Source organism: Pipistrellus kuhlii, unplaced genomic scaffold (assembly GCF_014108245.1).
Source record: "Pipistrellus kuhlii isolate mPipKuh1 unplaced genomic scaffold, mPipKuh1.p scaffold_m20_p_47, whole genome shotgun sequence".
Taxonomy (NCBI): domain Eukaryota; kingdom Metazoa; phylum Chordata; class Mammalia; order Chiroptera; family Vespertilionidae; genus Pipistrellus; species Pipistrellus kuhlii.
In genome coordinates this window covers 1,297,123-1,322,506 of record NW_023425548.1, presented here as the reverse complement: position 1 = coordinate 1,322,506, position 25,384 = coordinate 1,297,123, and the positions used below count along the sequence as shown (strand labels likewise).

General features: G+C 49.0%; 1 protein-coding gene across 6 annotated transcripts in view; it reads right to left on the bottom strand.

Moving 5' to 3' along the window:
- PRKAG2 (protein kinase AMP-activated non-catalytic subunit gamma 2) overlaps positions 1-25,384 on the bottom strand; it is a 197,239-nt gene that overhangs the window by 5,332 nt on the left and 166,523 nt on the right. For 3 of the 6 annotated variants that reach the window (XM_036412637.2, XM_036412638.2, XM_036412639.2), the window contains 9 exons: positions 22,038-22,144; positions 18,829-18,910; positions 17,908-17,966; positions 10,288-10,333; positions 8,559-8,613; positions 7,376-7,502; positions 4,637-4,802; positions 4,082-4,119; positions 2,906-3,052 (listed from right to left, as the gene is read on the bottom strand). In XM_036412637.2, coding sequence (XP_036268530.1) covers positions 2,906-3,052; positions 4,082-4,119; positions 4,637-4,802; positions 7,376-7,502; positions 8,559-8,613; positions 10,288-10,333; positions 17,908-17,966; positions 18,829-18,910; positions 22,038-22,144 — 827 coding nt within the window. The remainder of the gene's footprint in view (positions 1-2,905; positions 3,053-4,081; positions 4,120-4,636; positions 4,803-7,375; positions 7,503-8,558; positions 8,614-10,287; positions 10,334-17,907; positions 17,967-18,828; positions 18,911-22,037; positions 22,145-25,384) is intronic. The other 3 variants (XM_045572414.1, XM_045572416.1, XM_045572415.1) reach the window with 2 other exon arrangements.

The window sequence follows — 25,384 nt, the reverse complement described above, 5'->3', positions numbered from 1 at the left end:
GCAGCAAATAATATTCCATTGTATATACGTTCTTCTTTATCCATTCATCTACCTATGGACACTTAGGTTGCTTCTATATCTTGGCTGTTGTGAATAATGCTACAGACACATGGGGTGCATATATCTTTTCAAATTAGTGTTTTCATGGAGTTGCTGCCTCACAAGGTAGCTCTATGTATACATTTCTGAGGAGCCTCCGTACTGCTTTCCACAGTGGCTGTACCAGTTTACATTCCCGTTCATAGTGCAAGGGGGTTCCCTTCTCTCCACATTCTTGCCAACACTCGTTGTTTATTGATTTATTGCTATCAGCCATTTTGACAGGTGTGACATGATATTTCATTGTGGTTTTAATTTGCATTGCCTTGTGGATTAATGATGTTGAGTTTCTCTTCATATGTCTGCTGTCCATATGTATGTCTCCTTTGGAGAGATGTCATCCCTGGTACTGCATACCCTTCTCCTAACGAACTATGATGAAGCTGAAAATTGGTTTTGTCCCCCACTGAGAAGTCACCTGGTGAAAGAAATTATTTTAATGAGGAAAGTCAGGATGGATAAATTGAGAAAACTGTTCAATTGCTTATTTTTCTCAATGACCTATTTCATATGACAATGAAATTTCTCTTGTTCACCAGATGAACTTCAACGACTAGCCGGATACTTTTTCTTCTACCGGATGTGACTGGTGGGGCTAGGGACAGCGGGCAACCAGAGCACGCTCACCCAGAACAGTTGGAACAGTTGCTGTGACTGCTGTGGTGGGAGTCCTTCCGGCTGCTTATCTAGGTGGGTGATGTGTGCTACACAAAGAACCACGCTGCTATGCGGTACTGTAATGGCTTTTTCTCTTAGCAAAGTCTTGTTAATGTTTTTCTATAGCATCAACATTCTTTAACATGAATTTTAATTGTTATAAAGGATTCCACTATTTGGATGCCCACTATGCTTCTAAATAGGAAGCATGCCTTATCTACCGTGTTTCCCCGAAAATAAGACATCCTCCGAAAATAAGACCTAGCGCATGGAAAGATAAGACATCCCCTGAAAATAAGACCTAGCGCAACTTTGGGAGAAAAAATTAATATAAGACACTGTCTTATTTTTGGGGAAACAGGGTATTTCTGATTATGATCTTCAAAAGGCACACAATTCTGAGGACATTAATAAAAAAGTTAGGACATATCCTAAGTTAATTACACCTCTTTGCAAAACAAGTAATGATGGATATTAAATTCAGGTAGAAAAGGGAAAGACTCTCAGGCGGGGTGGCTCAGTGGCTGAGTGTTGACCTATGAACCAGGAGGTAACAGTTCAATTCCCGGTCAGAGCACATTTCCAGGTTGAGGACTCAATCCCCAGTCGGGTGCATGCAGGAGGCAGCTGATCAATGATCCTCTCTCATCATTGATGTTTCTATTTCTCCTCCCTTCATCTCTGAAATCAATAAAAATATATTTTAAAAAAAGAAAAGAGAAAAGGAAGACTTCATATTGAAATTCTATTGACACACTGTCAGCCATGACAGTTGAGGAGGAGGGCAGGGGGCAGGACTGGTGGGCTCTGCAAGGCTGGCTCCCAGGGTGGAGCACTGTGCCCCGCTTCTCACCAAGCTTTCAGAAAGCGAGTCGCCTGTTATTAGCTGTAAAATAATCAGGTACTTTTATTCTTGGACTGCGCTCTTGCATTTATGATGATCATCAAAGCAGACTTATCGTCATGAATTGATTTTGCCTAATTAGGGGTTGTTCTAGAAGGAACATAGTGGCATCCTTCAGTCCTAGAGGGATGAAAGGAGAATATTCCTCTTCCTATCTATCAAGGAAGGAAAAAATGATTTTAGGAATGGGCACACTGAGTTAGATAAACGTCTAGTAAACTTGTCTCCTGGCATTCGGCACTCATGTCCATTATACTTGAAAATCCTACAGCGGTAAGTACAACGGGACATGAATGCCGAGGGCCAGGAGACAGGGTTACTAGACATTTGCTATTGACCTAAATCCTGAGGGAGAGGTACTGAGGCGGGAGAGAGAAAATTACTTTACCTTGAAAAAATCAGAATACATTTTATCACTTACTTTGTTAAAACCCTATAATTGCACCTTTTTAACTTTTGTAAATACCCTAATGCAGTGGTCTGCAAACTGCGGCTTGTGAGCTGTGGTTTGCTGCTCTGTTGACTAATGAGTTTGCTGACCACCGCTAGACTAAATGTTACCGTGTAGTTGGAAGCTGTGAGGATTATTGGGCAATTGTTGCATATTGTGTGCAAAGAGGTAAAAGGTAGTATATGACAGTGGTCAGCAAACTCAATCAACAGAGCAGCAAACCTCGGCTCGAGAGCTGCAGTTTGCAGACCATTGCCCTAATGGAACTTGAAGCTCTTGGGACCTGTTTCTTCAAGTATGTATTTTTAAAAAAATATATATTTTATTGATTTTTTACAGAGAGGAAGGGAGAAAGAGAGCTAGAAACGTTGATGAGAGAGAAACATCGACCAGCTGCCTCTTGCACACCCCCTACCGGGGATGTGCCCGCAACCAATGTACATGCCCTTGACCGGAATCGAATCTGGGACCTTTCAGTCTGCAGACTGACGCTCTACCACTGAGCTAAACTGGTCTTGGCAAGTATGTATTTTTTAAACAGGGCAGTATCTTACCAGTTTACTTGATATCAGGACTTATAAATTTCATTCAATGAATATTTACAGATGGCCCACTGTGTGCCAGGTAACATGCTAGGTTCTGGAACAGGGGACTGTGTCCTCCCACTGAACTTGAAGGTGGCCCCATGGGCTGGTCCTGAGAGTCACAATTCCTGAGGCGCCATTCATTGGTTACAGCTCCTGTGACTTGGGGGATGGGGGGCCGGGGAAAGGAATGTGGACCAGCCATCTCACCTCCGCTCTTACTATTCTATCCACAATGGTCTCCAATATTTCCAGCTTACTGCACTTGACCACGCCCTCGAAATACTGGGAGCGGTGCTGAAGCGCCTGGGTCACGGTGATATCTAGGTTATTGTATGTTTTCTCAGCAGCAAGGTTCTGTAATAAAGCATCAGAATGCATTACGTGCTTTCATTTACGTGCACCCTGGTGACCGTGATTGCGCACACACACACACACATCAATGCTATGCAGTACCAGCACACCAGCTAATGTGTCCTCCAGTGAGGATTAAAGCTTACGAGGCAGACCTTAATGTGGAGGAACTCTGTTAATCTGACCGCATGTCCTTCTGAAGGCCCCCCCCCCCCCCCCTTCCCCAGGCTCCTTCCTGGATAAATCGTCTTCTGAAAGCTGGCCTAACGGGAGGGTGAAGAATGTCGAGGACCCTCCCTAGGAGCCCCTCAGGGTCTCATTAGCCTGAGCAGGCCCCCTCAGGCACATTCCAATGAACAGATTTTCTCTCACGTTAAGTTAACGGAAGAGGAGAGACGAGGCCTTGGGGCAGCTGCAAAGGAGTGCTTAAGGCTGGGGTCACTATTACGGCCCCCCATGACGCGCACATGTGGCACTACCAAGTTTCAGCTCCCATTCTTAGGAGGAACGGAAAGTACATTTAAATGAACGAGGAAAAAAGCGTCATTTGGAAAGACGGAGCACCAAACTCAGCCTGGATTTAAACCAGAGATGCCAATGGCCTTTACCTAACCATCTGGGCCATTTGCTGTCGTCTTCAGAACATGTGTCCCCAGTCATCCAACAACGGGATGCACGAGACTACAAGTCCATGTGCACCAAGTTCAGACACGTGACCGTTGTTGGGATAAATAACGTCTCCACACAGAACAAAGACCATTTAAAATATATACGCATGCTGCGGTGATAAACTATACTATACATGTAATGAAAAGACAAAGATTTATAAAATACTACTAGTATATTATTCATTGCTAAACCAATGAATATTAAAAATACAATTACTATAGGGCGTCTTTGGAATTCTCCGATAAGATCTTTATACTCTAAAATGCTAGAAATCATTAAATGATGGAAAAACCCACAAAAACAGATTTAGTATGTTTTAAATGCATTTTAGATGAAAGGTTTAACAAAATTAAAGATACTTACAATTACATCAAATTTGGAATAAATATCTACGACTTTCCCTAAAAATGAAAATATATGTTAGAAAAGTATCTTAGGAACAAAAAAATTACATTTAAAATCAATCTTTACGAGGCCATAATTAAGAATTACATATTGCCAAATAGAACTAGCGTGCCAGTTTTTAAATGAACATGAGATCCTGTATTAATGGCAAGTGTGAAAATCTGCCAGTTTAAAGTTCCTATTATCTAGCAGGCTTCCTCAAACTTTTTAAAGTGGGGGCCAGATCACGGTCCCTCAGAGAGCTGGAGGGCCGGACTATATGAACTACTAATTCCTACTGTAACACCTCGGCTGCGCTCACTGCCCAAAAAACCTGGCGGGCCGGATCAGACTCCTCTGCGGGCCGCATGTGGCCCGAGGGCCGTAGTTTGAAGACCCCTGATCTAGAGTGTGCCTCAGGCTGAATTTATTCACCGTGTCTGAATGTGCATTCCCCCGCACTGAGCTCGTGCGAGGCCATCTGACAGCAACTTCACTGAGATGGACAGTTTTCCTGTTTACGGCCAAACAGACCTGACTCGTCCACGACGGGCAAGGCGGACACGCGCCGCTCCACGAAGACGCTGAGGGCTTTGATGATGGGCGTGTCGGGGTGGATGAAGGCGATGTTGTGGTAGGTCCCGATGCCCAGGGCGACCAGGTTCTGCTTCATGAAGGCGGGCTTTGGCATATCGGACAGCTGAACGGGAGGACAAGTGCAAACGCTCTAGACCCACTCAGGCCTTCCTCCCGCTCACATAGCCACACTAGCGCGACAGACTCAAGCCAGGCTTTTCTAACAATCTGAATCAATTGTCTTTTGCTCAAACCAGTTTAAGTCCAGTATCTTTAACTACTTAGTGAAACACTGCACAGTGCTGCCAGTGTAACATTTCCCCCTCTCTGCCCACTGAGAAGAGGACAGGAAGGAACAACAGGTCTCTTGGCAAGTTAAGACCCAGAAGCCACCGAGAATCCTTATTGGTAAGTATCCACAGGAACCCCTGCTCCCGGGCCTCACTGGGGAGTACTTGTGAGAACCCACACATCTCCAAACCCACGTGTTTGATAGTGGCGGTCTGAGCTGTAAGCTCGTCCTCACACCGTCCGCCTCCACTCACCCCGGCCTCTCCTTCGGAGGCCTCCAGTTTTTGTCTACTGGGAATGAAGGACAAGCCAACTGGACAGAATTAAAAACCCTTTAAAAAATTAACTTTTCTTTCTTTTTTTTTCCACGGTTGTTTTAGAGGAGGAGGGAGAAGTCAGAACAGAGAAGTCTAGGGTCACATTTGATTAAAACAAAATAGGGTCTATGGTTTCAAAAGTCCACCTTTTAAACTGGGTATAGCTGATTCCATCCTCCTGGTGTACCTTATAATTATCGGGAAAGATGAACAATTAGAAGAAACAAAATGTTCAAGTCAAAGAGTTCATCAATATTCAAATCATGAGACTCCTAGAAATTTAGAGAGAAAAAAGAAAGCCCTATTAGGTCACCTAGCCCGTGGTGATGCAGGACAACCCCCGTTCCACACTGTGTGCCTAGGCTGGCGGGCACCTGTCCCCGAGGGGCGCGTCCCCTGCTCAGAAGACGAGCTCACCCTTCAGTAAAAGTCAGGTTTTGAAACCTCTCTAAAGTTCTGTATTTTGATCAGAAAACCTCTAGCTGGTCAGCTATTCCACTAGCATGGCTCTCCGTACCATATTGGCCCAAATCCGAGGCAGTACCGGGGAGGAAGCCTCCTCTAGGTTTACAGAGAAAACACCACAGGCCCGTCTCAAATGGCCGCTCCCTTCCCAAGGCAGCGAAGCCGGGGAAGGTGCCGGAACCTGACCACTTGGCCTCCGAGTCACCCCCTCAGGGTGGGGGGTGAGAGATGGGGGGAGAAGGGGCTGAGAAAGGCAGCTGGTCAGCCTGCCAGCAGTGAGGTGGCAGCCACTGAGCCTCGCCGAGTCTCATCACTTATAAGTGGGATTGATAAAAACACCTACCTGAGAGGGCGGTGGTGAGGGGGAGATTCACCACATGACCTGCTTGGGACAGTGCCCAGCTTACTGTAAATGCTGAACAGTATTTAGCTCTTGGGATCAAAATTGCTTTAAAATGCTGACTTGAAGGGGTAAATGGGGCTCGGGCCCACGGGGTCCTGTGAAAGCTCATTGCTAAGGTGACTGCGTTCCCAGCTCATCTGATGTCAGGTCTGACCAACAGCACCTGCATGTCCCCAGTCCTTCCTGCCTGGATCACCTTCCTACCAAAACTCACGCCTTTTTGTAAATGACGCTTCTCCTTCCTACCTTCTTCCTCAGCATTAATTAAGCATGAGGAGTGTTATTTTTCCACGTAAACTATTCAAATAGGGGACTGGCTTGGAGGACAGCAGTTCCTCCCAGTAACGACACGCTTAGTGCTCTGTCCCGCAGCGGTGGGCGGTGCTCCCCATGCCAGCACCCCTGCCATTGCCTTATTGAAGCAGGGGCTGAGGAATGGGAGAGCTCATCTGAGGCACATTTTTGGTGTCTAGTTACTTCTAAAAAAAAAAAAAAGACTTCAAATGATCTCTTCTGAATGAATGATGCCGCCTATTGGTTCTAGTTGACCAATTACCTGTAATGTCAAATTCAATGCTTGTGTCCTTAACAGGAAAAAACCCAAATTCAGTGCCTATCAATAAAAGGAAAAACTTAAAGCCTCTTGTGAACACTCCGTCCCTCTGAGCTCTTTGAAACCCGCCAGACAAAGAGGGTCTAAGCTTTGTGTGATTATGAAACCTTCTGTATGATTATGAAAAGCAGTTGAGAAAACTTAGAGATGACACAGCCCTAATTTGGACCAACATGGTATTCTCTCGCCAACATTTCACTGGCTTTGGGTTTTCCTCTCGCGGCTGCCGTCAAGCTAATTCTGGGGACAGTCCTTTCTGAATATATGTTTCCCAGCCAAGATCCCGATAGAGCAGCGGAAGGCAATCTGCTATAAATATTGGCTCAATTTATTAGACTGACTTGCAAATTAGAATATTTTAGCTGATAAAATATTCTAATTTAAATAGAGAATTCCAAGTGTTTTATTATTTGGATTTTTAAAAATTGGAATCAACTTTTGAGAATGTACAATTCAAACAGCAGTAAGTTGAGAAACTGAAGTTTAGAAATGGAGACCTCACAACTAACGACTTCTGCTACTGAGGGGGACAGGACCCAATTTACTTGAATTAAATTAGCTATAAAGTAGATGCAGCTATGTCTTTAGAAACACTAAAAACTACTTACAAAAAGCTGGAGGAACTTGAGGATTCTTTTGTGGGTAAGTATATAAAGTGCATTCCCACTGATAGGGTCAATAACTGGCAATCTGTGGATTTTATTTTTGATCAACGAGTTTACAGCATCGAAGAGGCTGCGGGAAAAGCCATTAGAGTTGTTAGGAGGCTTTCAGGACAAATTAGAAAGCTCTGGACCACCCCTGGTTTCAAAGCATTTCCAGTGTTTTTATATTACAATCATAAGAGGTCGAATGACTTAAAACAGTGGTTTGGAAAAGTTTTAAACTGGAGATTTCGGTAAATATTCTGATTTTTCTTCACAATCTGTGTAAATACATCTAGTGTGAGCTACAGATCTCTGGCAGTTTTCTGGAAGCACAGTTACTGCTTTTATCTGAGAAACGACAGGCGCCAGCCCCTAGGAAAGCTAATGGGCATCACCAGCAGCGGCAGAGGCAGCGGCTGGGGTCAGGCCCAGGCCGCCGCTGGCCGCTTCCTGCTGGGCCAGCCACTCTGGGCAGCCCTGGCCTCTCCTGTGACTTCCAACCAGGGGGGCCTGGTAGATGTGTCTGTTGGAATTTGGAAAGAAAATACTAAAAATCAACATTCCACTTTTTTCTCGCTGGGGTTCAGACTTAGAATGCTTTCAGATACGCGTGGAAATGTCCGAGGGCATCCCAGGGGGTTGGGGGATGGAGAAAATGCAGGGGCTGGGAGACTCCGGGGAGGGCAGCCTTCTTCCGCCACCTCCGGACCCAGGGCTGAGAGGCTGACTGTCCAGCTTCACAGCAGTCAGCACGCTGCCCACTCCGGCAGCTCCCCAGACGGCTCACAGGGGGAGGCCAGGGACCTGCGTCCTAACGGGCTGCCTAGGCGACTTCTGCTACCGGTGACGTGGATTGTCAAACTGCTTCGTATGACCAGCTCCCTAGTCCAGTGGTCAGCAAACTCATTAGTCAACAAAGCGGCAAACTGCCGCTCACCAACCCACTGCCCCAGTCCATTATCAATCCCTTGCATCAGTAATAACTGTGATTTTTATTATCTCTAGACTTACTGAATTTAATATTTGGAATTAAGGAGGCTGGCTCTTATCTATATAAGAAAAATCTGTTAACCAATCAATCATCGTAACAAAACAGATGGATCTGAGTGAATGTTTTCAAAGGAGAAAAACGGCCCAAGATTACCTTGCATCTGGAGATATATTCACTAAAGGCTTAAATGTTTCTTGTAAATAAAGCTCTGTATTTACAGAAAGAAAAGATGTAATTAGTAACATACTGGCTGTTTGCAATGATTACATAAATTAAAATACTCTTCAATTTATAGATAATAATTAAAGACCCAAATCACATTTCATCGGCTGAACACTACCCTGTTAATTACAGTTATGGCTATTTTAAGTAACTCTCACACTGGATGTTGCCTCTGTGGACAAGTTCAATATTTAAAAAGAGGATTACAAGAGATGCTGCAAAAATGAGAAGCCAAGGAACCTGATAAAAGCGATGCCAGCAGAGGGCACTAAATGCTGCCACGTCCCTGCCTCCCTCAGGAGCGGAGGCATGAGCGAAGTCCTTTAGAACTATAATAATTCTCCCGAGTTAAAAAATAAAAGCTGCAACAGGCTTAGTTCCCAAAATGTCATTAAGTTGGCTTTTACCAAACTAGTGCTCAAAATTCACTGCATCCCAGGGAATCTCTCCAGTGTAGAAATTATCTTTGTGAAGGTCAACGAACTTACTGAGGTTTCTATACAGAAGGCATTCCAGGATGTGCTGACATTGCTATTAGTGCTGAATAACCATGTAATGTTAAAATGTGAATATACTTAACCCTGGCCTAAGATGACTTACACAGGAGAGTCTGACAAGAATTAACTGTCTTGGTGGTGTTATATGCACTTTCACATCATGACAGGCAGTGCTAAGACATGGATCCCATGCTGGCTTTGTTTGGTTTGAGTTGATAATGCCATTATCAAACCTACCATGTAATGGAACTTCTAAATCACATGGAATTAACAGTCCCCTAGCCCTTTAGAGAATTCCAATGGATGTTCACATTTCACAGCGAGGCACAAGGCTGCTTATCATAGCAAGCGGACTATGGGAAGTACAAAGCGAAATTTCAATTTTAAATTAAAAAATTTCCTTCAACTGGTCCCTCCATTTCTCTCTAGGTCCCGTTCCCCCACTCTGCCCCCAAGGCTCCCTGCTCAGTGACTCCCACCAGCCCTTTATCTATGGCATTCCTGCTGACAGTCTGTGGCCGCCCACCTCCGCTCCAATCCGGCGTGATGCGTCTTGCTGACACAGAACAGTTTCACAATTGTGCAATGTGAAATGGGCCCATTTCAGAAAGGGTACGGTGATCACAGAGAGTGAATTTCAATGTTACAAACAAAACGAAGCAATTGGGACATTACTTTCATGTTATCTGATCCCAATCATCTAGTTTCTAGTTTAAGGTTCACTTGTTCTATGTTTCTTCATAATTGGTAAAGAAATAATTATTAACTTTATAAAAGAACAGATCCTTGCTCTTGTTAATCTTGGGCATTCCTTTGGTGCATTTTCCATACAAAGGCAGTTTTTTGGGGAGTAATACTTGGTGCTGAAATGGTGGCTCCCCTGGGGGCAGAGATGTGGGCGCTGCTTAGCTTACTCATCTTCACATTCCTGGGCTTGGTATAAAGACCTGCTACGGGCTCTCAATTTCTGTTAAACAGAAGGGGTAATATATACAGTAGGATGGCATACTATCAAAACTAAGATAAAAATAAATGTTTTAATTAATGCAATTTATGTTATCATTAAGCAGAGAGCAAAGGGTCTGTGAAATTAAAACATTTTATATACGAAGTAAAACATGTTTTCTGATAGTAAAATATTTTAAATACCCCACAGTACTTACCCCTCCATGTTTCAATCTTATGTTCCTCTAATTCATAAATCTGTACCTGAAAATAAAAAAAAATTCTAATTTACAAAAGTTAATGTAATGTAAGAAACATTTCATGGCTATTGCTGAATCCTATAATTCAGCAGATGCAAACAAGATAATTCAGTACTGGAAATATAAGTTAGAAAGAAAATGCTCTATAATTCTCTGAAGATAAATGTTTTGTCAATTTAAAACACAATAAACGAATCTAATATATTTTCATTAACTAATTTGAAAATTTCTGATATATTTTAATTTTAAAGCACACATGAACATATATACTCAATCCTTTCTGAGACAACAGAAGATCTTTAGCATCTCTAACTTAAAAAGAAAAAACAGCCAAAGCCAGTTTGGCTCAGTGGATGGAGCATTGGCCTGCATACTAAAGGGTTCCACATTCGATTCTGGTCAAGGGCATGTACCTTGGTTGCGGGCACATCCCCAGTGGGGGGTGTGCAGGAGGCAGTTGATCGATGTTTCTCTCCTCTCTCATCAATGTTTCTAGCTCTCTAGCTCTCTCTCTTCCTCTCTGTAAAAAAAACAATAAAAAATATATTTTTTTAAAAAAGAGAAAAAACAACACATTTGAAAAACCCTTACACAACAATAGTCTCAGTTGACCCACTGTAATCCCCAAAGGAAGGAGGGGGCAGTAAAATATTTGAAGAAACAGTATCTAAGAGAATGGAGAAAAAGAATATAATTTCAGAGAGAGGATCCAAGATGGCTGCTCGGGTAGACACCTAACCGCAGCAGCTCACAACAATTTCAATGGAATACAACTAAAATGTAGAGTGGACATTGCCCAGACCTACAGGTGGTCGACTGACTGAAAACTCTACAATAGGAAGGTGGGAGAAAGCCAGAGGGAAAGTCAGAGGAGCTGAAAAAAGAGCCTAAGGTACGGAGACATGCTGCGCGCTCGCACGTTCGCGCGCACCGAGAGGTCGCAGCCGGAGAGGAGGAGAGGGCTGGGTGCTGCCTGGCGTTCCCTAGCAGGAAGGAAATGAAACCCCCAGCCTGGGCTGAACCCCCGAACTGGCAGCGCTGAGCCCCATTATGGGCCAGATTCTGGGGACCCAGGCTCCGGCAGGGGGAGACGGGGCTGGGAGGCTGAATCCCAGGGGAAAAACGAAAGGCGGGGGCCCCCGGAGTCGCGCGCTTTGTGCGCAGAGGACTGAATGTAGACTCTGATGCTGGATTACCCTAGCCGGAAGGAACAAAGCCTCCGGCGGCGCTGAGCCTCAGAACGGAGCGCCCCGAACTCCCGGTTTGGGCCAGTCCCTGGGGACCCAGGCCCGGGCACGGGGAGACGGGGCTGTGAGGCAAAATCCTGGGGACGGCGCGAAAGGCGGGGTCCCCTGGAGTCGCGCGCTTTGTGCGCAGAGGACTGAATGTTGACTCTGATGCTGGATTACCCTAGCCAGAAGAAACAAAGCCTCCGGCGGCGCTGAGCCTCAGACCGGGCCGCCCCGAACTCCCGGTCTGGGCCAGTCCCTGGGGACCCAGGCTGGGCAGGGGGAGACGGGGCTGTGAGGTGGAGTCCTGGGAGCGCGGCGAAAGGCCGAGCCCCCGGAGTCGCGCACACTGCGCGCAGAGGACAGTCTGTTGACTCTGATCCTGGACTCCCCTAGCGGGAGAGAGAAAGAAAGCTCCAGACTGGAGGATCGTGACGAGGAGCAGGAGCCCCCGCTGGACACCTGCCAGCCGGGTGCCAGCAAGGAGCCGGGCGACGGGGCCTCGGGGGGGGGGGGGGGTGCCCCTGAGCCCTCGACCGCTGAGCGCAGGCAACAGAGCCAAGGACCGGGGATGCTTCCTGGGCGGCGCCAACCCCAGCGACAGGCTGAAGCAGCGCAGGAGCCCGCGGAGAACAAAGGGGTGCCACAGGCCAACCTGCTGAGATTCCAGGACGGGAAGGAAGAAACAATAGAAGTTCTCAATGTGAAGAAATCAAGTGAGAGCAAATGATAGTAAAATTACTTAAGAAAGATTGCAAAGAATATCTTGAAAAATCAAAGACTAAGTCAGAACTCAACTCACCAGCCAACATTGCAACATAAATGCGTTTAAAAAAAAAAAAGAAAGTAAGAAAGAAAGAAAAAGGGACAGAATGTTGGAACAGCGGCGACCAGACCTAGAGTGGCCAGGCACAAGGCAGTGGCAGCCGGACCCGGAGCAGCAGCGGCCAGGCCCCAGAGCAGCAGCGGCCAGAACCAGAGCATCAACGGCCAGCACTGGAGCAGCCAGACCTGGGGCAGGGGCAGCCAGGCTTGAGGCAGAGGCGGCCAAGCCCAGGGTGGCCAGTCCAGGAACACCCAGACCCGGAGTGGCCGGGCCCGAAGAAGCCAGGCCCAGAGCAGCCGGGTTGGGAGCAGCCAGGCCCAGAACAGCAGAAGCCAAGCCCAAAGCATCCAGCCCAGGTGCAGCCAGGCTCGGAGCAGCCGGGCCTGGGGCAATTGGGTCCAGAGCAGCCGGGTCTGGTGCGGCCAGGCCCGGAGCAGTGGCTGCCAGGCTGGGAGCGGCCAGGCCCGGAGCAACCGGGCCTGGTGCGGCCAGGCCCGGAGCAGCGGCTGACAGGCTGGGAGCAGCCAGGCCCGGAGTGGCCGGGCCCGGAGCAATCGGGCCCAGAGCAGCCGGGTCGGGTGTGGCCAGGCCTGTAGCAGTAACAGCCAAGTCCAGAGCAACAAGGTGGGGAGTGGCAGTGACCAGACCCGGAGCAGCGACTGCCAGGCTGGGAGCGGCCAGGCCCGGAGCAGCCGGGTCTGGTGCGGCCAGGCCCGGAGCAGTGGCTGCCAGGCTGGGAGTGGCCAGGCTCGGAGCAGCGGCTGCCAGGCTGGGAGCGGCCAGGCCCGGAGCAGCCGGGTCTGGTGCGGCCAGGCCAGGAGCAGCGGCTGACAGGCTGGGAGCAGCCAGGCCCGGAGTGGCCGGGCCCGGAGCAACCGGGCCCAGAGCAGCCGGGTCGGGTGTGGCCAGGTCTGTAGCAGCAACAGCCAAGTCCAGAGCAACTAGGTCGGGAGTGGCAGTGACCAGACCCGGAGCAGCAACTGCCAGGCTGGGAGCGGCCAGGCCCGGAGCAGCCGGGTCTGGTGCGGCCAGGCCCGGAGCAGTGGCTGCCAGGCTGGGAGTGGCCAGGCTCGGAGCAGCGGCTGTCAGGCTGGGAGCAGCCAGGCCCGGAGTGGCCGGGCCCGGAGCAACCGGGCCCAGAGCAGCCAGGTCGGGTGTGGCCAGGCCTGTAGCAGTAACAGCCAAGTCCAGTGCAACTAGGTGGGGAGTGGCAGTGACCAGACCCGGAGCAGCGACTGCCAGGCTGGGAGCGGCCAGGCCCGGAGCAGCCGGGTTTGGTGCGGCCAGGCCCGGAGCAGTGGCTGCCAGGCTGGGAGTGGCCAGGCTCGGAGCAGCGGCTGCCAGGCTGGGAGCGGCCAGGCCCGGAGCAGCCGGGTCTGGTGCGGCCAGGCCAGGAGCAGCGGCTGACAGGCTGGGAGCAGCCAGGCCCGGAGTGGCCGGGCCCGGAGCAACCGGGCCCAGAGCAGCCGGGTCGGGTGTGGCCAGGTCTGTAGCAGCAACAGCCAAGTCCAGAGCAACTAGGTCGGGAGTGGCAGTGACCAGACCCGGAGCAGCAACTGCCAGGCTGGGAGCGGCCAGGCCCGGAGCAGCCGGGTCTGGTGCGGCCAGGCCCGGAGCAGTGGCTGCCAGGCTGGGAGTGGCCAGGCTCGGAGCAGCGGCTGACAGGCTGGGAGCAGCCAGGCCCGGAGTGGCCGGGCCCGGAGCAACCGGGCCCAGAGCAGCTGGGTCAGGTGTGGCCAGGCCTGTAGCAACAACAGTCAGGTCCAGAGCAACTAGGTCAGGAGCGGCAGTGAACAGACCCGGAGCAGCGACTGCCATGCTGGAAGCGGCCAGGCCCGGAACAGCCGGGTCTGGTGTGGCCAGGCCCAGAGCAGAGGCTGCCAGGCTGGGAGCGGCCAGGCCCGGAGCAGCCGGGTCTGGTGCGGCCAGGCCAGGAGCAGCAACTGACAGGCTGGGAGCAGCCAGGCCCGGAGTGGCCGGGCCCGGAGCAACCGGGCCCAGAGCAGCCGGGTCGGGTGTGGCCAGGTCTGTAGCAGCAACAGCCAAGTCCAGAGCAACTAGGTGGGGAGTGGCAGTGACCAGACCCAGAGCAGCAACTGCCAGGCTGGGAGCGGCCAGGCCTGGAACAGCCGGGTCTGGTGTGGCCAGGCCCAGAGCAGTGGCTGCCAGACTGGGAGCGGCCAGGCTTGGAGCAGCGGCTGCCAGGCTGGGAGCGGCCAGGCCCGGAGCAGCTGGGTCCGGTGCGGCCAGGCCCGGAGAAGCGGCTGTCAGGCTGGGAGCAGCCAGGCCCGGAGCGGCCGGGCCTGGAGCAATTGGGCCCAGAGCAGCCGAGTCGGGTGTGGCCAGGCCTGTAGCAGCAACAGCCAAGTCCAGAGCAACTGGGTCAGGAGCGGCAGTGACCAGACACGGAGCAGCTGGTTGTGGAACAAACCAGAGCAACAGAGGCCAGGCCCGGAGCAGCCTGGCCCAAAACAGCTCGCCCCTCACCTGCCCCTGCCCCACGGCTGCCTCTCAGACATGGCTGGAAACTTTTGCGGGAACTTGAGGGTCTGCTGAATCAAGTAATGAAGGCTTAGATCTGGATGTGTTGAGTTAGTATAGCGCTGGGGTGTTGATCTGTGAGTGCCTTGGGTGGGGCCTGGATGAGGCTGGTTGACCTATTTGGAAATGTCTTTTGTGTGAAGTGTATCATTGGGCATATGGAGGTATTATTGATATGAGAAAATGCTAAGTAACAGATTTGCTATCTGAAAAGGGATTTACTATCGGGGAAAGGGAGGGAGGAAGAGACTGAACATATACTGTGCACCAATGGATGAGGATGAGGGGGCAGAGGGTGGGGTGGGAACCTGGTGGAGGGGGGAAGAAACGAGGAACCTGTGTAATAATATGAACAATAAAGATTGATTTAAAAAAAAAAGAAAAAAAAAAAGAATATAATTTCAGTAGATAGAGAGAAAGCCTGTGACACAACTCAACAATCATTCATGATAAAAATAAACTTTCGTTAAACCTGGAAAAGGAATGTCCTCAACATGGTAACAGGCATCTATGTAAAAACTATAGCTAACATCACACTTAACAGTGAGATACAGAACGCTTTCCCTCTAAGATGGGGAGCAGGCACTGAGGCCTGCTGTCATGCCTCCAATGCTCTACAGCACATGTGTCAAACACAAGGCCCGCGGGCCAAATCCGTCCCGCCAGGCCTTGCAATGTGGCCTGCACCGCGCTGTCATCACTGCACTCTGCGGCGTTTCCATCACAATGACAGTTTATGACTGTTCAGTAAACCATTCGGCCCGCGATTTAGGCTGGATTTTAGATTTTGGCCCCTTCTCTGATTGAGTTCGACACCCCTACAGGAAGTGCTAGCCAATGACATAAAGCAAGGGAAGCACCATGCTCACAGACTGCAGTGCTCTGCACTGCTAAGATGCCAATTCTCCCTAACTTCATCTACAGACTCCCAGTAATACCAGCAGGCGGGCTTTTTTTGTTTTTGTGTGTATGTGTGTGTATGGATCCTCACCTAAGAATGTTTTTTACTGATTCTAGAGAGCGGAGAAGTGGGTGCAGGGAGAGAGAGAAACACTGATATGACAGAAAAACATTGATTGGTTGCCTCGTATACATGTCCCGATGGGAATGGGGCCTGCAACACTATGTCACACTGGCCAGGGCCCATCAGGCTTTTTATTTAAGTCACCAAGAGACTGTGGCACAAGAGATAGACGAGCAGAACAATGGAACAAAATAGAGTGTAGCAACAGATGCACACTTAAGGCAGTAAAACAATTTTGTGACAAAAAGAAAGGCTTTTCAATACGGCACAACTGACAGTATTTGCAGACATTATTATGTGCATAGAAAAAATCCTGACAAATGTACAAAAAGGCTCCTAGAACTAATAAGTGAATCTTATAGGATAAAAGGTCAATATATAAAAATCAATTGTGTTTTGTATACTAATGATGAGTACTTGGAAAATGAAATAAACCACAGCTTTCGCAATAGCATTTTTCTGTCCGTAATTAGAAAATGAGGTGAAATGTGGAGAAAAAATGTCTCACGTATTAGCTGCACTTAATAAAAATCTATCCACTTACTAATCATACACTGTGATTTTACTAGTCCATAAGCGGAGAGATGACCATTATAAGGAAAAATCAATATTTGCCTGCATTAATAGTATTTAAGAAATCAGGTCTATCATGTGAGATAAATATAAAATAACTACACAGTCTTTGGCAAATTTTCCTTCTAAGAGTATGTCCTATGAAGAAACTTATTTTCCCGTTTTATGAAGGAATTTAGTGAGCAATATTGACTATTACATGTAAAAACGGTATTAATTGGATTGTCTTTTACCCAAAATAGTACTAGTTAAAGAAACAAAGTATATAGTTCTGTTCTTTCCCACCTGTGCAAACAAAAACAAAAACAACCTCCACCATATAATTTCACTTATATCTATAATCTAACGAACTCAATAAACTAACAAATACAACAGAAACAGACTCATAGGTACGAGAACAGACCGAGAGGGGGTTGGGAGGCTGGGTGAAAAAGGTGAAGGGACTAACCAAAACAAACGAACAAAAACCCATAGACAATGTGGTGGTTACCAGAGGAAAAGGGGGTGAAGGGAGGTAGAAGAGAGTAAAGGGGGGAAATGGTGACGGAGGACTTGATGTGGGGAACATATAACACAATATACAGATGGTGTATTGCAGAAACCTATAATTCTATTAACCAATGTCACCCCAATCAATTCAATTTTTAAAAAAGAAAAACAACAAAAACACACAACCCCTCCCCCAAGACAACAAAAACCAAACAAGCTGGTAGAATCCCGCAGTCAGAGTGAACAGACCATACGTGGGGTCCTCACTCCTCTCTCACAGAGCAGGGGGGCGCCCCTGCAGTCTTTTTTTAACTGGCAGGAAAATGCCAGTTAAATGTCTTCCGTTTTAATTTTTACTTCTTAAAGCACAGATACAGAGAGTCTTGTAGAATTTTGGGGTAAGTACATGAAGCTGTACTCCCACCAACAGGCCATGCAGGAGCCCTGTGGTACTCTCCTCTGAGAGAGAAGACGGCCACCGGGCAGGAGTGGTGCCGGGCCGCCTTCACTCATGGTCCAGGCTGCGTCTCTCCCTGACAACGTGCCCATAATGCAGCCCGGCCACACATTCAGTGAAAGCCACAGAACATCTAGGCAACAAGGACACACATGGAAGCCCGCTTCCCGGAATTCCTGAAAACTGAGTAAAGACGAGACTGCCTTTCATTTTCCCGAGGCTTCTCCCTTCAGGCTCCAAACATGTGACTGATTTACACAGCGTTCCCTGCACATTATATGTATTTGGAAAAATCAACCACCAGCATCAGCCCTGTACCAACCCCCAGCCCCCCCCCCCCCAACCCCCCTCCCCCACCAAATCTTAAAAGCATACACAACCAACCCCTATCCACATGCACAGACCACAGCTCCAATCAGACAAGGGTTCTGGTACTTACCATGGGTGATTTATAATATCTATGTAGTATATTTATGAAATCTGTAATTGTTAGCATTCCTGGAACAAAGAATTGTATGTTAAATGGGAAACAATTAAAACACAAAGAAATTGCAAATGACGGGCAAACCTGGAATAGTTACTAGAACAGCTTCTAAAGTACACGTATCAAGCACAGTTTAATATATTATTTAAAGCTATTAATCTGTTAATTATCTACAGCGAACTAAGATACACATATTTAGCTGAAATTTAACTCGACAGTAACTGGAATTAATCACAGTACTTGGCAATTCAAGGAGAGAAAAATTAATGATTGTTACAGAACATCACAAAAGACTTACAGTGACATGCAAATAATTCTAAACACTTTAGAACAAGATCAAGCATTCCAGCAGGACACTGCTGGGCACTAGATTGTGCAGGCAGGGCCACCACTGTCCGCCATGGCTCCCAGGATGTGGAGTTTTGCAGGTTAGAGAGCGTAAGTTACACCGTGTTTTAATGGTATAGCAATGACTGGAGAAGGCATGGACCGCTTTTATGCTTCCTTTGCCCTGTCAGGAGGTGTTCACCCTGGAGGAAGCCGGGAGGGGCCACAGGTGAGTGACCGTGAGCACAGGCTGACAGACAGACGCCTGACCTCAGCCTCCCCCTCACACTCTGGTCCCTGGGCTCACAGGGACTAGCACACACGATCCCACAGGGACAATAGGATGCTGAATCAAAGGAAACTCAGTCAAAGTAGGGAAGTGATTTTGAATGACTAGCGGCCCTCCCTTACCCGGATATAAAAGCAAGAATGTTCTTTAGTTTGGTTACATGTTTACTAGAGTGAATTCCAATCAGCATCCATTAAAATGCCTCGGGCTTTCTGCTTTGTTGCAGATTTTCTTGGGGGGTGGGGGTGGGGACTGCTTACCTACAAAACTCTGTTTCTTACTTTCCCACAGTGGCGCTGCTCGAACACCATTGGCTACTAAGGCAAAGAAGGCCTTTTTAACCTGAGGACAAATAAGAGAAACAACACATACTTTTAAACTCCAGGTTAGGAAGAAAAATACCGACAATGAAAATATTCAACCAAATCTTATCAGTTATCTTCAACATTACTTTTTCTAAGTTTGAAAAACAAGAAAGAACCGAATTTATCAATATTAGCAAAAACGCTTTTGTATTATATTTGAAGGCAGATAGGAGTTGGAGATTATTTTTTTGAAAATGAAACAATTAACTTCAAACTATTTTTTTCTTATTGCATCTAAAGTCTGGATTGCGAGAGGGTGCAGGCCAGGCTGAGGGATCCTACTGGTGCACGAATCCATGCACTGGGTCTCCACCATCTCCTGATGGGTCTGGGGTGTGGGTGAAGCCCATTCAGGGCCAATAGTGCCCCAGCAGCAACCTAACCCATGGCCAATTCGGAGAAAAATCAGGTTCCCTCCTCCACTGATCAGAGCTTCTGCCCCCTGGTGGTCATTGTACATCATAGCTACCAGGCTTTTTATACACACACACACACACACACACACACACACACACACACACACACACGATGCTCCTTCAAGTTCAAATGGACTAATCTTCCACTCTACCGATTAAAACCAATTCACCTTAACTTTTGACTCCACAACAAAACCTGCCCACACCACTGCAGTGAAAGCTGAGACCCCTCCCCTGCCTCCAGGGTATCTAATCAATCCTCTTTCTGTGCTGAGGAGTGTCCCTCATGACTCCTTAGGCTTAAAAGCGGCAGAGTAAAAGTACTCTAACCACTTTCCCCCTGAAAAGTTATCCCCAAACTGCACGGAGGACAGACTAGAAGCAGATTAAGCAAGGAGATCATCAGGACACAAAGCAGACGGAGAGGCGAGTCTCAGGAGGGAGAGCCTTGCTGGGAGGGACGGGGAGCCTGGTGTCGGGAGAAGCAGTCTGATCTCTCCTGGACACAGAACACCAAGCCTGGAGGCTCTGGATGGGCCCCCAGGAGCGGGGACAGGTCTCAAAGCAAACAGGACGACTTTCAAATCTGGTCACACCACAGCCCCTGGCATCACCATCCAGAGGCTATTTTCTGGAGAAACTGCTCCAGAAACATACTGACAGGAACACCTGGGGGCTGGCTCCTCCTCTTCCGTGGAGCCCCGAGCGAGGAGCCAGCCTGCAACGAAGCGCCATCTCACACTGTTGGTGTCCACTTGGTCACACCACCTTGAACGCTTAACACAGTGCAGGCCAGCAGTTCCATGGCTGGCTTTACCCAGTGACCAAGTACGTTTCTACTGAACGAGCACAAAATACGTTGTACATTGCATTTTGAAGTCATTTATCACATGTTCTTACAAGCTAATGTCTTTTTAAAGAAGTCTCGTGATTGGCCACAGCCTTAAGAGTACAAGAATTCTTGTGATCCGACTGCAATGTGTTAGGTTGCAGAAGCCGGGCTCATGGCTGGCGAGCACAGTGGCAGTGGTGGGAGCCTCTTCCACCTCCAGGCAATGCTATGGATGTCGGACTGAGCCATCAGTCGGACATCCTCCCAGGACTCCTGAACTGCTAGAGGGCACAGGCCAGGCTGAGGGACCCACCCTAGTGCACGAATTTCATGCATCGGGCCTCTAGTCACATATATAAAAGATGGAGATAAAAAAAGAAACACAGCTTTCCCTTCAGTAGCACTGGCAGCTAGAGGCAATGGAAGGATGCCTTCACAATTCTAAATGAAAGCGACTTTTATTCTGGAATGCCATGGTTCCATATTCCCAGCAGTCTGCGAGCTGAGTAGATGGGCCATGTGTCCATCCTCATCACCCTCCAGCGCTCAGCCCTGTCTCATTCTTTTCCGGAGTACTGAGAGGCTCTCCCCTCATCTACTTAGTGACGGGTCCTAAGAATGTTTAGCTTGTTGAGGAATCTTTCTGAATATTATTATCAGCTATTTTCCTGGTTTCAAGTCATTTGTTAACCAGATGGCCCTACAGTAAAAGAATCCTGTGGGGTCTGACAGGTGCCTGAGCCCGGGTCCCGGGAGGCAGAGCCTGGCCTGCACAGTTTGTTGGGAACATGATTCCAGGGCGAGGTGTGGAGGGTGGGAGGGCTGAAATAGGCCAGGAGGTGGGTCAGGATGGGGTAACTGCAAGTGTGGGCAGACTGACACTCACTACATTCAGATCTTCTCAGGACTGCCCATTCTGAGGGTGCCAGGGAGTGTTTATCCACTGACTTGTGTCCTCCATTGGCGAAGGAAGCCGGAGGCGCCTGTGCGGGGCTGAGGCTGGTGGCGGATGGAGGAACAGGTGATGGAAATGGCCCACAAGAGGCCCTGATACGACCAGAAACCTCAATCCAGGCTGGTGGAGGTTTAATCAACATCCTCTTCAGGCCCAGGTGAGCGTTAATGCACTCCCTGAGTGGCAGAGTCTGCCTCTCATCACTCGGACATGTTTACATTTTCTGCTAAAAGAGATCAATAGCCGAAACCGGTTTGGCTCAATGGATAAGAGCGTCGGCTTGGGGACTGAAGGGTCCCGGGTTCGATTCTGGTCAAGGACATGTACCTTGGTTGCGGGCATATCCCCAGTAGGAGGTGTGCAAGAGGCAGCTGATTGATGACTCTCTCTCTCATCGATGTTTCTAACTCTCTCTCTTTCTCCCTTCCTCTCTGTACAAAATCAATAAAAAATATATTTAAGAAAAATAAAAAATAAAAGAGATTAATAAAGTTCTCAGGAGGTTATCCACTATAGTATTTTTTTTCTTTTTCATCTGTATTATTTCAAATGAACGGTGACATGTTCTCCTAAAAAACAAGCAAAACACCTGCACACACCGAGGGAAGTGTGCACACCACAGAGACTACGGCAGACCCCATCCCCATCCACTCTGGGCCAAGATCCTAAATCCTAATCCTCTGGTGTCAGCTGGTGAGTTAAGCTCTTTAACTCAGAACCTGAGCTCCCTTCTCCGCAGGAAGAGGACAGGGCGGCACGTTCCCCGTAGGCTGCCGTGAAGACGGGAGCTCAGACCAAACCCCTGCACAGCGCCCGGAGCGCCGGGAGGCCCCGGAATGAAACGACTCCCCGAGGTCTTCGCCCCAACAACACACCACGTCACGGAAACCGGCACACTTACCTGTAACGTAGTATCGAAGACCACGAGCTTGGAACTGGTTGGGACGATGTCGTAACACTTGTGTGACCTCATGAATCGCATGTAAACGCCACTTTCTGAGTCTTCTGCTAAGAAGGAACGAAAAAAGGGCAAATATCAGCGATAACAAAGACTCCCATGCAGAGTCGGCATGGAAACCCCTGCGGATGGACTTGGTGGAAAGCATGGTGGTGTCCCTGTGCGGGTCCCGGGAAGACATGGATGTTCACTCCGCCAGCACCACGCCGGGCCGGACGGCCTCACAGCCACACAAAGACAAGAAAAGCACAAAGCAAAACTACTTTCATTTGCAGTCTCTCTGATTTTCTACAGAGAAAATACCAAAGACCCTACAGAAAAGTTCCCAGATATTTAATAAAAAGAGTTGAGCAAAGTCACAGGAGGCAGAGTTCATAAAGAACACACTATCCCTCATATTTCTACACACTGGCAGTGAACAACTGAAAATTAATTTCACCTCACACACGAGTACTGTTTATGAAAAAGTCATATGGAAATATGGCCCCCACAAAAGCACTGAAAACCGTGGACAAATGTACATCTTTCTTATTGAGTCACTGTGCAGCCACCATCCGCCCCAAACATCCCGACGCCCGCGCGGGCCTTCCCCCCGCGCCACCCCGCTGGACACCGCCAGCCGCACACCTCGCCCGTCAGCTCTGGTCGCCCACGTTTAAAATCAGACTTGCTGGTGACACCTCTGGGTTTGTAAAGAACATTTGCCAATATCGCAGTGCACATGGAAGAAATGGGGATGGTTTCCGTTTTGGACGCATGGCAGTTAACTGACAAAAGGGACGCCAGCGCACTGTGGGGGTTTACGGCAGGTTCATTAGTGAAGTGAGTGGACCGCACCCGGCCAGTGATACAGCAACCCAGGCAGCATCCTCGTTACATCCTCCTTCCCTTCACCAACTTATCACCCAAACCTCAATCTCTCTTTTATAAATCCTCGCCCGAGGATACTTTCCCATTGATTTTTAGAGAGAGCGGGAGAGGGAGGGAAAGACAGAAACAGATGGGAGAGAAACACATTGATTGGTTGCCTCCAACACGCGCCCTGACCTGGGTCTGGGCTGAGGAGGAACCTGCAACCCAACCGAGGTACGTGCCCTTGACCAGAACCGAACGCGGGACCTTTTGGTCCACAGGCTCTATCCACTGAGCCACATCAGCCAGGGCTATTGCGCAATCCTTCCTTAAATCTATCTGCTCCTCTACCTCCATGGCCACTGCGCTCAGCCTGATAGAAATACCCTGACTTCCTAACTGGTCCCTGCTTTCCACCGTGTTCCCCCACCCCGGTCCGTGCAGGGTGGGAAGACTGAGATGGCCACGTGAAACCAACCCCAGTTCCTTGGCTGGAAGGACCCATGTTGTTCTTCTATTTCCTACGTGAGAAAGGGTGCGTACTGACTGTCAACTTCATGTCAACTACGTGGACCTCTGCCACGCCCATTCCCAGTTCTGACCTCCCTTCCGGGCACTAGCACCCTAACTGCTTCATTCTCAGCAGCCCCTGGACAGGCCCCTCCTCACCCATCTCCCCTCCTGCTCAAGCATCGAGTCCCGCGTCGTGGGCCATGCCTGGGAGCCTCAGTGATCTGGCTTCCCTGTACCCTGTTTCCCCACGGCCCGTCCCCAGGGCCAGGCCAACAGCGCCCTCCTGGGTCCCCTGCTGTTCGCCATCGCTCCATCTGCTTTAACTTAAATATCCTTCTCTGCCGTTTATTCTTCAGTTTCCTTTCCTGGATCTTACTCATCTAGCACATTAACTCAGTCAATTGCTCTTTATTCACAGGGTCTTCGTGTGCGCTCTCCCAAAGCGGACCCCAAGGCCGGGGGGAGTGGGCTGGGGAAGGAAACAGACTGGGGCGTGCTGGTGAGCAGGTGGCAGCTCCGTGCAGTGAGGTCCAGGCGGCGGGAGACCTGTCCCCCGGACTGTGCGTGGACTTCAGACTGTCCTGTCGTAAGAATCACGCCTGCCTGCTTTGGCTAGGAGGCTGCCATGGAATGGCCCAGGCAGAGATAACTGGATGAAATAGGAGAACTGGATGCAGGCAAGGCCTTGCTACCATCACTTCTGCTTCGCTAGAGGCCAGGTCCCCTCTGGCTGACGCCCAAATGGAGGAGACATCAACTGTTACAACAGCACCACGGGCACGACTCAGGAGAGTGCAGGGTTTATGCATGAACTAGGGGCCCAGTGCACAAATTTGTGCACGGGTGGGGTCCAGCCAGCCACCTTGATGGGGGCTGATCAGGCTGGGCCAGCAGTGGGAGAGGAGTGGAGGGGGAGAGGAGGGAAAAGGGACGTGGGAGATTGGTGGGGTGGGGGCTGATCAGAGCCTCGATTGTGCCGATTGGCCTCTGCAGTCCGCATCATAGTGACTGGTTGCTTGGCAGTTGGAAAATGGGCGATGAAGGTTCAGTTTGTGTGTTTCCATGTTCCCTGAAACACTGATCTATGGGAAAACCGGAGTCTTGCACAGGGAACTGAAGCACAGCAGCTCTCAGGACAGCTGCTCAGACAGTCTGACCGTCTCTGCGCTGCGCCGTGAGATGTGCCGTTTCCTTGCCGCCTGCTCAGTGGGGATTTCTCAGACAGAGATCGCTGCAGTCACGCATCCTCTTAGCTAGTGTTCAGGTTACACACTGCCGGCCAAATCCTTATCCTGAAGTTCAAATGAATGAAATCAAGAGGAAAACTAACTATACAAAAATGTAATAATCCATCATCCAGAAAGGACACCTTAGTTCCTCTGTTGACTTTTGAAAAATATTTAAATAAACATTTTATTTTAAACAACTTTAGATTTAGAGAAAAGCTGTGATAATGAAACGGTTCCTGGTACACCCCACACCCCTCACCAGGTTCCCCCTGAAGTTAACATCTGATATTACTGTGGCACATTAATCACAACTAACGGACAACACTGACACATTATTATTTGAGTTCACACTTTGTTGGATTTTCTTAATTTCCCTCATGCCCTTTATCTGATCCAGGGTCCCCAATGGGAGGGCATAGTTAGTCATCAGCTCCTTGTTCCCCCAGATGGTCACAGCTGTCAGACCTTGTTTTTGATGACCTTGACCGTTCAGAGGGGTCCTGGGCACAGTCTATAGCATGGATCTATGATCTCAACTTCGGGGCTGTGTGTTGGGAGGGAGACTACAGGTAAACACCCCTCCTCCCACTACATCCAGGGCGCATCTGCTGCCAACATGGCCCAGGGAGAAGCTGTCCCCACTGCACTCTCCCTCCTTCCATGAGGAGGTGTCCGCTGTCTGCCTCCGTGTGGACC